General features: G+C 36.7%; 1 protein-coding gene across 2 annotated transcripts in view; it reads right to left on the minus strand.

Moving 5' to 3' along the window:
* Positions 1–1,811: 1,811 nt before the first annotated feature.
* GLCCI1 (glucocorticoid induced 1) overlaps positions 1,812–14,404 on the minus strand; it is a 120,140-nt gene continuing 107,547 nt past the window's right edge. For both annotated transcript variants that reach the window (XM_033863047.2, XM_033863046.2), the window contains exons 7-8: positions 5,885–6,005; positions 1,812–4,727 (exon numbers count right to left, since the gene is read on the minus strand). In XM_033863047.2, coding sequence (XP_033718938.1) covers positions 4,379–4,727; positions 5,885–6,005 — 470 coding nt within the window. In that variant the 3' untranslated portion in view covers positions 1,812–4,378. The remainder of the gene's footprint in view (positions 4,728–5,884; positions 6,006–14,404) is intronic.

Genomic DNA, 14,404 nt, shown 5'->3' on the forward strand with positions numbered 1-14,404 from the left:
AGAGGTCAGTAAATGTTTTCGGTAAAGGACCAGATGGTAAATACTGTAGGCATTGTGGGCCAGACTGTCTCTGTGGTAACTACTTAATTCTGCCATTGTACAGCAAAATAGCCATAGGCAGTACATAAGCAAATGAGCATGGCTTTGTTCCAGTAACATTTATAAAAATAGGCATTGGGGTGGATTTGGCCCATGGGCTGTAGTTGGTTGATCCCTGGTCTACAGCTATAGAGGTTATTGGAAGTCCAGCAAACTTATTTTGTTTCCTTGCCATTAGAATCCTATTTCAAAAGAAATTTCATCCACATGGCACGGCTGTCTAATCTGCCACCATCATGTCTCTGCAGCTTGATATTTAGTGGTGAGATAATAGGAAGACAGAAAGGCAACTCTGATTTAGGTGGAGAAAACTTCAGGACATAGAATTCCAGTCCTTGTCTTTTGGGAAATAGGAGGGATAGGAGTGTAAAGGAGAAGAGCTGATTTGGTGTGACGGGGACAAGAGAGTGTCTCCGTTGCATTTAATCACTGCAGTTGAAATGAGGCAAGAAGTCTGAGAGGAGATGCTTTTCAGACAACTGGAACCATGGCACTAGACTATGTATGGCATTTAGCTTTTGACTCAAGGTGTGAATTACAGGATCTATCTTCACGAAGCTCCTGCAGCTCTGCGGAGCCCTGAGGTCCCCAAAGGAGTGATTTTACAGGGGAAGAAAGACTTGCGAGTACCAAAGATGGGGTAGAAGATGGAAGCTGCTCATAGAGAGCAGGAGGGAATATGTCGGGGATAACTTAACTTGAGAGCTAGAAGGGACCTCACCTCACACTGTGGGGTGGGGGTGAATATTTATTTTGCGATATTCGTGAATAAACTTTAAGTGATTATTTCTAGCTAACATAGGGTTAAACATGTAAATTCTTACAACTGATTTCCCCTTCCTTGTTCCTTAGGTTTGATTTTGCAAATACTGACTTGTTTCTCAGGGCCATTTAATATTAAGCTTATTATCTGATCAAGTCAAGCAGAGATGGGGCTGAGGATTCCAGTTTTCCTTCATGTTCATTTGCAATGGAGTTTTTAACTTGTATAAGGTAGATAATTTCCTGCCTAAATCATATATTGTCCTGAAGAAGATCAAGCTCACTATTAAAAAGTTATATTTATTTTTTTAAGGCCTGAAACACAGCTACTAAGTCGTTATTTTTAAGTTCACTTTAAAAGTCAAATCTTATCAATCTCTTTAGTGAGATGTGCTTCAGAAATGAAGAATACTCTGCTGGTAAATTATTTCTCAAAGTGGTTTGTTGCTGCTTTCAAGCCAGCACGTGGCCTATGATGACCCTATTTGGGTAACTGGGAAGAACATCAACACTCCTTTGTTCCATAAAGCTTTTCTCCCTATTATCCTGAAAACATATATAAAAAGAGTGAAAAATTTTTTAATTTTGCTGCAACTTCCCTTGTGGTGATTTCACTGAACTTCAACAACTTATTTTCATAAATAATTCCTAGTCATAAAATAACAACATGGGGACAATGTTTTCTCTTTTTAAGGTGCTCATAGCTGGGAGCAGTACAAAGACTTGGAACTTCAGACATCTAGCTTCTTACCTTGTGATGGAAAGTGTGTACATTAAATGTCAAGAGGAAACCAGGCTGTGGAAATCTGATCCAGTCAGACTACCTACAACCCAGAGATGCAGGTCAGGAATTGAGTGAGTACTGAATACTGCCACCTCCCTGAGCTGAATTCATCCCTGTCAGGTAAGATGCTAAAAAGCTCAGTCTTTCCAAAAACGTACACGAACTATTCCAGTTTTACTAATAACTTTATTTAAATAAGAAGACACAGGAACTTCTATACTGAAAAAATACAAAACAAAAGCCACACATTTCCTTGTGTAAAGCCATATTGTATGGTAACTCGAATACTGTTCAGCGCAGTGGCTAGAATTAAACAGTACAACTATATACAAAATTTAAACAATTTCTGACAAATTTCTACAGCTGGATGTAGGATACATTTGAGCTCAACAACTTCTGGGAAATTTACATGGCAAAGCATAAGCTTTAACACATTTGGTTCAAAACTTTAATATATGCTAAGAACAAATGTACAACACAATTAATATTTAGTTTTCTCATGAGAAAATAAAAGCACATGTCACTATAAATATCGTACATCAGATTTCATTACCAAAAAAAGCATATTCAGTCCATCGTTCAGAAACTAATATTGATACTATTGCATCTTATTTGGACAAAAGCAGAGCATAAGATCAACACATTATGTAATGCTAAACCAGATATCAGAAGTTAATGGAGCTCATATTTATCTTACAGAACTAATATTTTCTCCCTTTAACCATAATCTACAAAATATAGTATTTTCATCAAGGCCTGAGATTATTAGGGTTAAAGGTTTCTTCTGCTGAATAGATTGTTTTAAAACGTTCCCCTGTGAAAATGGCGAAAGTAAACTGAGTCCTTTCCCATGACAGTCTCCTACAATATAACACTGACTAATTTAAAGGAGCCAGAATGCACCTTCAGGAGAGAATATTACTGCAAACTTTGGTGGAAAGAAGATAATTGGGATCATGACAAAATAATACACAGAACACATACACACACAAACATATACACACATATATATATCATTTGTTTTAAAAAAAAGAAAATCAATGGTGTTGCTTTCTTCTTTATCAACTCTTCCTTCTTCAACCTCCTTAGAAAATAAAACAAAGAAAAACCCAGGAATGACTGAAAGGAACTGAAACGTTCCTGTAACTGTAAGCACCTTGTTCCCCTAATTCTTAAGAAAACTGTGCCATACACTTCAGGTGCAGATGAAACAGTTTTATTGAACTGAAAGCAATGGAATAAAAATAAAGAAACTTCCCTTTGCTTTTGAATACTCTCTTTGTGCTGCAGAAAACAATGTCTGAAGTTGGGCTCTTCCACTGACCAATCAGGAATATCTAGGGCTCTCTTCACACTTAGAGAAGTTAGGTTGAGTCTGCAAGTTCAGGGCTCTTTACTGGGGTTTATGCTCTACTTCGTGCATCCAAAATGTGAACAGAACTGTTAATGGTATTATTATGAGAGGCTTGAGTAGAGACAGCTTCAAACTACTGCATTTGTAAGTCACCACATAACCTGCTTACTTATGTTGAATTCTGAGACTCACATATGCTCTCTCTGTGTGAATGCAACTCATGCACCTGAACTGCTTGAGGAAAACAATAAGCAAAAGTGTGTCATTTCTTAACCTGCAAATTAAACAATTTCCAAAAGAGAAACTAAACATTAATATGCCTTTTGATAGAACAGTAGCATTTCATGACCCTGATGGCCAATATAAACAAAAAACCTCAGCCATCCTCCTGTGAAACTGCACTGGTCCTGAAATTAGACCTAGACATTCTTGTCTTTAAATTCCACACACACAAGGTGGAATGTTTTTGTACAGCCTAGTACTGGACATTTTATTTGCAACATTGTATCAGTCATTAACCGAGCAACACCTGAACTTGTAAAAAAAAAAAAAAAAGCCACATTTACACATGTTGAAACAGTGAATGCAACAGTTGTTTTACGTGTAACCACATGACAAAAGTGATGTCAGACACCACAGATTTGCTGGTTCTCCTCATGTTCACCCATGTCCAGGATTTCTGTTCTCCTAGGGTTGAATGCACTTCTTATTCTAAGAACGTGGAATGTAATGAGGAAAGGGAAATGCATAAAATAAGAAAAGGCAAAAGAGTGATGTTCCCTCTTTAGCTTTTTAGCTGTGAAATAGTTAATATCCCAATATGATATACATTCCAAGTTACCTGAGTTTAGACTTCAACTGAAGTACCTGAAGCTAGGCCATAGGGTGGGCACTGTGCAACTGTTGTGGCCATTTATTTATTTATTTTTTTGCATTGTATGTATTACAGAAGTTAGAAACAAACACCTGGATCAATTGTAAACATAATTCTGAAGTACAGTATTTTTCCATAGGACAAAACACAGCAAGACATTTTCTATTTAGACAGGCAACTTTCTGATATAGAGCTTATTTATACTGAAGAGTTTGGAACAAAACACAGGACACAGTACTAATCTGTCAAACATACTATGAAATGCATAGTCTCCACTTAAAATGCTGAATGATACACACATTTTTGCAAGCATTACTGCTTTCCACAAAAACTGCTGAATAGGAGTTCCGTCCCTGCCAAGATCAGTGTTAAGAGATACTTTATGATGCTGATAAGTATTCTGTTGGTGGTGGTGTCAGGAAGTTTGTCACTCCATGCAGATAGATGTCTGAGATCTAGTTCCTAATCCAGGGAACACAGGGTAGAGGCCAGCTCCCCCTCTGCTTTAGATGATCACGTAGTTCTGAGCGGAGATGTGCTCCTCACCCTGCAGTTCCTGCAGGAGCTGCTGCGGCTGCTGGGATGGCTGTTGGACAGAGGCCTCTGTGGAGCCCGTCACGCTGGTGTCATCAGAAAGAGACGTAAAGGAAACCCGGGAGGAAAGCTGCTCCACGGTCAGGGTGGCCAGAGCTGAGCTCTGGCCAGAGTTAGGAGAGTTCTTGAGCATCAGGTCAGAGGCAGGTAGGAGAGGGCCTAGAAGTTTTACAGGACAGAAAGCTGATCCGGTTGGGATGAAATTAACCTTGTTTTTGTCAGGACATGAAAAGAGAGGGGCTGCGATAGGCTGGCGAGACCTAAAACCATAAAACAAAATTAGGTTTACAATCACTAAAAAGTTAGGCACTTTCTGAATTAACTGGAGTTCTCTAAAACAGCTAAAATGTGGATGGCAGGGAATGAATTAAGTGTACACAGAGGGGTAAACATCTTCCATAGCACAAGTCAGCTGGCATACTACTGATGTACACAGCACTGAGGTGACATTTAAAACAGAAGGATTTTCAAAAGGACTCTGGGCACACAGAATTTTTCAGAGATTAGTTTGCTTTCATTCATTTAGAAACATGGATTATGCGATGTTAAAATGACCTTTTCTGTTAAGTACATTGGGAGAGGGATTACCCAATCATATATTTGGTTTTAAGCATTTCCTCCTTTTTCTGTATCTCTATACATACTTCTACTAACACAGATCAGGAAAAGTAGTTTCAGTAGTTTCTTGATGAGTCAGCCCAACAGAACAGCGTCCACAAGCCCTTCCTCTCCTCCCCTTCCCCGGGAACTAAGCCATCAACTCCTGCAGGACCCGTCTCTGTCCCCTTCTACGTTACAAGAGTGTAGCAGCCTCCACTAGGGCACCTGCACTGGGACAAAGGGATGAGTGAGTCCAAGAGCCACACGCTCTTTTTTTGAGTTATTCTGCCAGGTATTTACAGCATGAACCTCTTTTCCCTTTAATTTCTATTTTATACGTACCGAACTTTCAAAAAGAAAAAAAAAATCTGTGAACAGAAAGTCTAAATTCAATGAATACACATGCTAGATGTGTCTACAGGGAAGGAGACGAGTTAGTGAGTTCCCTCTGGCTTGTGGTATCACTATCGTTAAGGCTAGCCACACATGGATATTCACTTTGCTGCTAAATGTCTTTTTCTTTTTAGCCATCTAAATTAATAGAACTTTTGAAAGGAAAATTCTTAATGATTAAAAATAAATCTTTTAGGTAGTAAGGATGAATTTCCAAGTTTCTTTGTATTAGCATATTTCCAGCACACAGACTCTAATTCTCCTTCAATAAGATCTCTTTTGCCTATTCAACTCTCTTTTCATGATTTGCTTTTGGAACACATTATCAGCTGGATGGAGTAGTTGATTAATCTGTAATCAACTGGTCTCAGTAAAAAGCTTTACAGCTTTGCAGATCCCAGCTGACAGAAAAGACATTACTTACGCCATTTCCTCAAAGACCTTCACTCGCTCACATCCCTCTGGGGGCTCCCGTTTGAACATGTAGCTGTTGTTTGGTTTGGGAGATGAAGCATACTTGGGTAACGGTGAGCTACTCCCACTGTCTGTAAATTTAAAGCAGTTATATTAACTAGTGATTGAAAGCTCTTTTAAATTAAATTTGATTTCCAAACAAGCAGCCTTTTGCACAGTTTATCCACTACTGCCCCTTGGCTTCCACCACAGAGCTTCCTTTATTGCAAAGCTGTTTCTAACATCCTTGTGTAGTACATATCTTATGAATAAAAGCTTCAATGCAATAGTAATCTGCCATACCACAGAACATAAAAAGCAGATATTTTGGTCCAGACAACTGCATTTTGAGTAAAGTAGAGCTGTAATCCTGAAAATAAATACATCATTATATATTTCAAAAAGGTAAATAAATGGGGTAATATGTATAGCCATGCAGAATTTTAAGAGATTAAATGCAGCATTCTCTATATTTTCTCACTGTTCAACCAATTTAATTGAAAATTTTAATATGTGGAATAATCTTCATTACAAAAGTTCTTAGCAGAAACGTTAGTTTTACTAAACACTGTGAATAACATGTATGCAGGGAAAAAACAGGCTTATAACACAATATACTTTCCCTTGGCCCACAATGAAAAAGGTCATGTTCAGAATTTTGCCTTTAAAATGTCTATATAAAAGAATTTTTTGAGCACTATTTGTATTTTCGCTGCTGGAAGCACGAGGAATCTAAAAGCATCTCTATCTAACATGTTTTCTTCGTATTTTTGACCAAAAAGAAGTGGCCTATTCATGAAAAGCCATAAAACCTATATGCAGTTTCTCCCTTTCCTACCTGGCAAAGGATTTTGGAAATTCATATCCACCAAAATATGTCATTATCTTTTTAAGATGCCAAGTTGTAAAGTCAGTAACATACCCTTATAAATACAATAGTCCTATTTAAACAAATTCTGACTTAATGCAAACCAATCCCCCATGCTAAAATACTAAGCACATCACCTATTGAGATGTAGTATTTTCGTATGTATTTTGAAAGATGGCATTAGTACCATAAATTTCAGGTGTCACAATTTTGATAAGTTGCTTCAGTTTAGGATACAGTACATGGTCCAACATTCAGAATCTGAGTAACAGGGAGGGTTTTTTTAATCATCATTAATGAAGTATAATACACGCTTAGAAAGTAGACCCTTGAGGCACACTTAGAGTGTACTTGGTGAATGACTCAAAGAGCATCTGTGCAAGTGTTGGGCATGCAGATGTGTGCTTATATTTGAATATGGCTATATCTCTGGCTGGGAAATCATTGCCTGCAAAATAACAAGGCCACATTATTGGGAAACCTAGAAAACCTCATAGTTTCTCCATCACTACTGTTACACATGTCCATAGAGATTATGCATAGTCTCTGGGAAGGAATTAAGTCTTAGAGTTACGTTGGGTTTTTTCAGACTTGAGGATTTTCTTAGACTCAACATTTATCCTATATTGCTTAAACAAATGGGAGGGAGGAGAAGGAATATCATTTTTTCTCTTCGGTAAATGCAAAACATCATTAACCTGACTAGAGTCCGACTTCGCTGCTATTTGAGCTAGGCTAAACCAAAACGACTGGTCTTCAATCAAAAACTGGTGGGAATGAGGTCTTGAACTCGGTATAATACCAAAAATACAGGTTGACTTTGCTTTATTATCCAAGCAACGACCAGCCATGCCAAGGATACATGAAAAAGTAGCTATGGTTGTGTAGTGCCTCCATGGAGAGGACACAGCCCTGCTGCACACAGGATGGGCCTAAAGCCATGGGCTTGATGCCTTTAACAAGCCTTTTCTGCCATCAGCAGGGGTGTGACCAGGTCAGTAGTTAAGAATCCACCCTATTGTCATGTAAGAAAAGTCATCTTGGCCACTCTTACAGTCTCCTGTGTTCTATTTCTTATTACATCATCAGACCTACCACATGATTTCTCTCATAACATTACTGATGGTTTCAAGGGACCTTCCCAGAATTGAAAGCTAGATGTGAGTTGGATAATCAGCAAAACTAACTGTCTTCCTATAAACAATCTACAATGAATTAAATATTAAATGGTTTTTCTCCTTGAAATTTTTCTAATTTCCGAGGCTTATATTTTTACAGAGTTTTACCCACTTAAACATTCTTTTATTGGGGGCAGGGAGGAGGGTGACAAATGTTTAAACAAACAAACACAATATATTGCTATCCCAGAAAGATAGTATTCAGTGCTATTATACTGCCTTGACTTTTCAATAAAAACTGTTTGTTGAGAATATATATATGTGTGTGTGTGTGTGTGTGTGTGTGTGTGTGTGTGTGTGTGTGTATGTATATATATTACATTTAATGTTTGGTGGTCTGGAAAGACAAAGCTTGAAAGAAAGAAATTTGGAGCCGTAAATAGATTTCTTAAATCTGGGGTTTTCTCCTCAGGTGAATATGCAATCTGATAGAGTGCAAAGAGGAACAGGGAATGGAGACAACTTTCTGGGGTTTTAGTTCTGTCACTAGCTGTATATAGTTGTATAACCTTCAACACAGCTGCCTCTCTAAGTTTCTATATAACTAAAGGAATTTCCATTCCTAACTGAAATTCTGTGATTTTTACAAAAGGTTCTAACATACAAAAAAGGAACAGTGTACCAAAATATTTTTTTTTGCTTTACAAATGGCATGCTTTAAAAACAACTCCCACGAGCAAACTATTCTACCCATTCCAGGCTTGGTTGTCTAACTCCTGCATTTAGAACTCTGTGTTGAGTTTAATAACCACATTTCATTAAGAGAACATTATAAATGTGAGGTAAGCATGCTTGCTCAGGAGATTCAGGATGAAGTCTCATGGTAGTCTTAATTTAATCCCTCCTGTTCACAAGCATGATACATTTTCTCATTCTCTTATCCCACAATAGGATAATAACTAGACACGTAATTGAGATTAAGTTAAATGTTACTTTATGTTCTTATAACCTCATAACCAATGAAATTAGATGTGATGAATATAATTATTTACATATCTGTCTGCATTCATAATAGTTTCATCTATATTTATAACAGAATCACCCAGATCTCAAAATTAAGAGTATGGAAACATTTTTTTGACTATTTTATTATAAAAGATTATAATTATGCATGTGTACCATATTTACGATTAAAATATAAGGAGTTTGAGAAACATTTTAAAACACATCATAATGAACTAAAGCTTGGAAAAGTTAGAGATATTACTGAAGTCTGAAACTCCATATAGAAACAAGATTCATTAAACTATGTGTACTTTTATAGTTTTAGAGTTTTCTGAATTTCTCCTTATAAATGGCCTCCATTACTTCTGGTATATTAAGTTGTATGGCCAATAATTCTAGTATAAAAAAAACATATATATTAAGTTGCTTCATTTATGTAGGAAGGTATGTAAAATCTCTGCCATGGTTCTTTTCTAGCCCTAAGTCTTTACACGTGCTTTATCTCCTACTATCAGATTACTTTATCAAATTAAGTAAAATTAATTCTAAAATAAGCAATATAATTACAGGGTGGTGGTTCTTAACCCTGGTTTCACATTAGACTCATCAAAGATGTTTTAACAATACTATTAAATGCCAATGTTGAAACCTCACCCCTCAAGAGGTTCTGATTTAATTAGTCTGGGGCCCATTCCCAGGCATGTGCTGGCTGTTTTTTTTTTTTGGTAAAGCTCTCAAATGCTTTTGAAGTACAGCCAAATTTGATAACCAATCATGAAAACATTAAAACACTGGTATGGAGTCAAGCCATCTGACTTCTGTCTAGGCCTAACTGCACGGCCTAGGAAAAGTGTGATCCCCTTGTGTTTTGATCTATAAAATGGGAATAACTACTGATATGATGGCTGTGAAAAATGTGTACCTGAAACAGAATAAGCTCTCAATAAATACTGCTACAATAGTAGAAAGAACACATCATTCCTAATTCACAAATTAACAAAGGTGAACCATTCAGAAATTAAGTGCCTATTCTACTTTCTTGGTAAAAGAGAGTAACAGAAATGTCATTTTTAATAGGTCTGCACACTAGCTTTATTAAGGTATATAAAGGTAAGATTTTGTGTCTGGCGGGGAAGCCGAGTAACATTTGGAGTACCAGATTCTCTGGTTTATGACTGCCTAGTAGGAACTCTGCCAGTTCATGATGGCATCCTTTAGCATATGGAGATCTACCGTTCCGAAATTTTAAAACTAATGCCTAAAGTATACAGATTCTATAGATTCCTCTACGTAGAGAATATTTATTACATGTGTAGCAAGAGCCAGTAGAATGTAATTATTATTCTATCTTTCAAAGCTAGAATAACAGGCTGAGAAAACGAGCATAGAGTTCAACCAACACTAAACTTAGTGACAAAGTTAGCCAATTTAGAATAAGATTATAAATATGATGAACTAAATAGGATCTAAACAGAATTGCTATTCTAGTATTAAAATTACTTCTTTTCCAGAAAATGTGGTATGTATACACAATGGAATACTACTCAGCCATAAAAAAGAACAAAATTTTGCTATTTGCAGCAACATGGATGGACTAGGAGGGCATTATGCTAAGTGAAATAAGTCAGACAGAGAAAGACAAATACTGTAGGATATCACTTACATGTGGAATTAAAAAAAATACAACAAACTACTGAATATAACAAAAAAGCAGATTCACAGGTATAGAGAACAAACTAGTGGTTACCAGTGGAGAGGGAAGTGGGTAGGGGCAATACAGAGGTAGGGAAATAAGAGGTACTATTAGATATAAAATAAGCTACAAGGATATACTGTACAACAGGGGGAATATAGTCAATATTTTATAATAACTATAAATGGAGTATAACGTTTAATAATTGTGAATCACTGTATTGTACTCCTGTAACTTATATAATAGTGTACAGTAACTATGCTTCAATTTAAAAAATTACTTTTTTTGCATCAGGAAATGAAATTATCAGCTGTAGTGTAATTTGATGGTCTAATGAAATCAGGAGAAACAACTGTATAGTGTTTCTTGACAACAAACTTTTGGAACCAGTTGGCATTACTGATTGTATTGAAAACCTGCATTTTCAGTGAAAAAAAAAAAAAAAACTGTGGAAGAGTAAGGAGAACATTTGACTTTTACAAATAGTCTCTAACGTTTCTCTACAATTTCAAAGTCAACCTTTTATGAGAAGGTTACAAAATTTTAATAAAACAACACATCAGCTATAGCTAAGATCTCCCTTACATCAGCATTCAGCAAAGGGTAAGGAGAGAAAATGTAACATAATCCTCATTACTTATATTTTTGAACTTTGTCTCAAATAAGACTGTTTTGAATTAATGGGACTTACATTCCAAATGTAAGTTAGGCCCATTACATTCCAAATGTAAGTTAGGCCCATTAATTAAATATTTGTCATATGTGGAAGGTGTTTTATATTTTAATCATTTATTCCATATTCACTGAATTGGTACTAATTTACAAAATAAGCAAACAAATCATAGTTGTGCCTTTGTTTTTGTGTACTCACAATAAGTACAATGCTTCTTCTGCAAACATAATCCTGATATGCAGAACAACATTGCTTATTATTGTCTCCAAATCTGACTTGGCATCGTTGATATGCTAACTACTCACTCGGAATCTTACATGAACGCGAACAAATCACCCTGAATCTGACTATCCGACGTGAGTTAAAAAATGAAAGCAAATCACTCTGTTGAAGACAGTCTGCAAACCAATTTATAGACTAAAATCTTGTCTCTTATAAATCATAATGGTAAAACTAAACTGAAAATAAATTTCAGATTACCCAGAATATTTTATATCTTGGAAAGTAATGTAATTAAGGTTCTCAGCAAAATCACAATCAGTCTGATGCGATCTTAGTTTTTTTATATTCTTGAGGTTTTTAAATGAAAAAATTTCTAGGGACATCAGTTTTCAAAACACTGAAACACACTGTTCATATTAAAGTGCTCCTAAAGTATCCTACGGGGGAAAAAATGAAAACTTCTAATAAAATTTCAATATAATTTTAAATGTACACTTATATATATTTACTGAGCACTTAATTATGTACAAAACAGAAGACAAAACAAAATGCTATGTATCAGGTAAAACTCAGTATTTCTCTCTTTTTTTTTCCCCCCCAATTCTTGCTAAAGGGAAATGGTATTATAACATCTTTTCGGCAGATAACCAAATATAATCTTAAACTTATATAATGGTCATCTTAAAGCCTGTTCCTTCTCTGACATTCACTGCCTTATTAATAGTGGTACTCGTTTTCTTATGTCCCAAGTCAGAACTTTGTTAGAACTTTGCCTTTATCCTCATTTTTCTAATCCCTCACCTTGTACATCTAATCAACCACCAAATGCTGCTGATTCTTCTTCAGTCTATTTCCTCCAATTCCTTTGCCCTACACCTGTGGTCTCCCAATTAAGGTGCACTAAACAATCTGCTGATATGCAGGAAGAAAAAAGAACATTTATACATACTTACTTTTTATCTCTAAAAATAAGAAACTAAGCTTTACCAGTAAATATTTTATATATGGATTGAATTATGTACTTACATAACTTAGAAATATATAAATTTATATTACGGGTACAAATTAAAAATTGCTGAAAAAAGTATGTAATAACTCAAGTTTGGAGACGGGACTAGGCTATTAAAATAGCATCTTATCTTCCCCTCTTGCTGTCTCTCTCCACTTCTGTAGCTTTGTCCTTAAAGCTGGTCATGTCCTTCAGCTCAGCAGTCCCCAATCTTTTTGGCACCAGGGGCCGGTTTCATGGAAGACAGTTTTTCCACAGACGGGGGTGGGGTGGTGAGGGGTGTGGTGCCTCAGGTGGCAATGTGAGTGACGGGGAGCGGCAGATGAAGCTTTGTCAGTTCACTCGCCTGCTGCTCACTGCCGGCTGTGCCACCGGGTTCCTAACAGGCTGCAGACCCCTACGGGTCCCCAGCCCGGGGGTTGGGGGCCCCTGCTTTAGCTGACAAAAGATCTTTGCTTGGTTCTTCATTTCTTTCAGCAAGGCTACAAGGCCCTTATGAAATAGTGGCCTTTCTACCTACCTCTCCATTCTCACTGCTTTCTACTCCTTACCATTTACCCCTATGCTCTAGCCACACTATTTTTTTTTTTTTTTTAACTGTTCTCCACACACCAGGCTCTTTCATAGCTGAATGACTGTGTAATGGCTATTCCTCCTGCGAAGGCAGCAAGTAGTAGTGTGAGGTTCCTACAGAAGATCTTTGTTGGCATCTGGACTTCAAAAGATTTAGGAAAGTTAACTTCATTTCTCTAAGCCTTAGGCTCCCCATTCTTAAAATAATGACAATGTCCCTCCTCATCGGATTGTGATAATATTACAGGGGATAACAAAGGTAAAGTCACCTGGGCAAATTTAATCATCATAACAATCCTATGAGGCAGGTGCCATCATTTTCCTTAATTTACAGGTGAGAAAACAGATACAGAGAGGTTGAGTAACTTGCCCAAGGACACATATTTAGTAAGTGGCAGAGCAGAGTTCAACCTGGCTGCACCAGAGTCAGAGTTTGTTACCATCATGCTATCTGCCTCACTGTTTTGATCCATCTCAACTCTATCGTCCTCATTAGACTAGACGATCAAGTTCCAATCTAACATTCCATGCTTCTCCTCAGTAGAGTCTTAGAGTTTAGGCAAAAGCTTCATTGGGTCTGCCTTCTGTTAGTCTCACAAGGAGACACAGTGCAACAAGGAGTGGCTTCAGTGTCCATATTTCTTCTCAGAGGAACATAAAAGATAACAGGGAGAAAAAAATTCAACAGATCCCCTTTCCTCTAGCCCATACCCTATTTTTTCCCCAGTCATGATCAGAGTAGAAGATGAGATGGATTTTAGCAAAGTTACTTCCCTTCCCCTAATTTCAACAGGAAATTTGAACTTTATGGCTTCTTTCTCACCAAAGGCCTATGATCACTAAGTTAGCATAATCTTAGAGTGGTGACTGTTTATTATCTTTTTTTGGTTGGTGGTAGCGGGGAGGATTATCATACTCTTCCTGAACATTCAAAAGCCTAACATATATAACTTATATATAACCACTTAAGGAAAAAGACGCTAATGTTTTCAACAAAGCTATAAAAATATATTCTTAAAAAAATGGACATACCATGAAGAAGGAATACTCAAAAAATCTCGACTAAGCACTACTCCATGCTAATGCTAGGCGCCACTCTAGTTGCTGAGGATAAAGTAATGAGCAAAATAAAGTTACCTGCTCTTTATGGAGCTTATAGTCTAGTAAATAGATAATACAAGATTAAGTGAAATTATATATGCGGACATATTAATCAATTTTGGTTTGCTTTTGTTTTAGACTCTGAGTTGTAACTGCTAGAACTGAGTTGTATACTTACTAATAATTTTGAATTAAGAATAGTAACTCATCCATAGAGAGCTAACACAGC

The sequence above is a fragment of the Tursiops truncatus genome, chromosome 9 (genome assembly GCF_011762595.2).
Source record: "Tursiops truncatus isolate mTurTru1 chromosome 9, mTurTru1.mat.Y, whole genome shotgun sequence".
NCBI lineage: Eukaryota > Metazoa > Chordata > Mammalia > Artiodactyla > Delphinidae > Tursiops > Tursiops truncatus.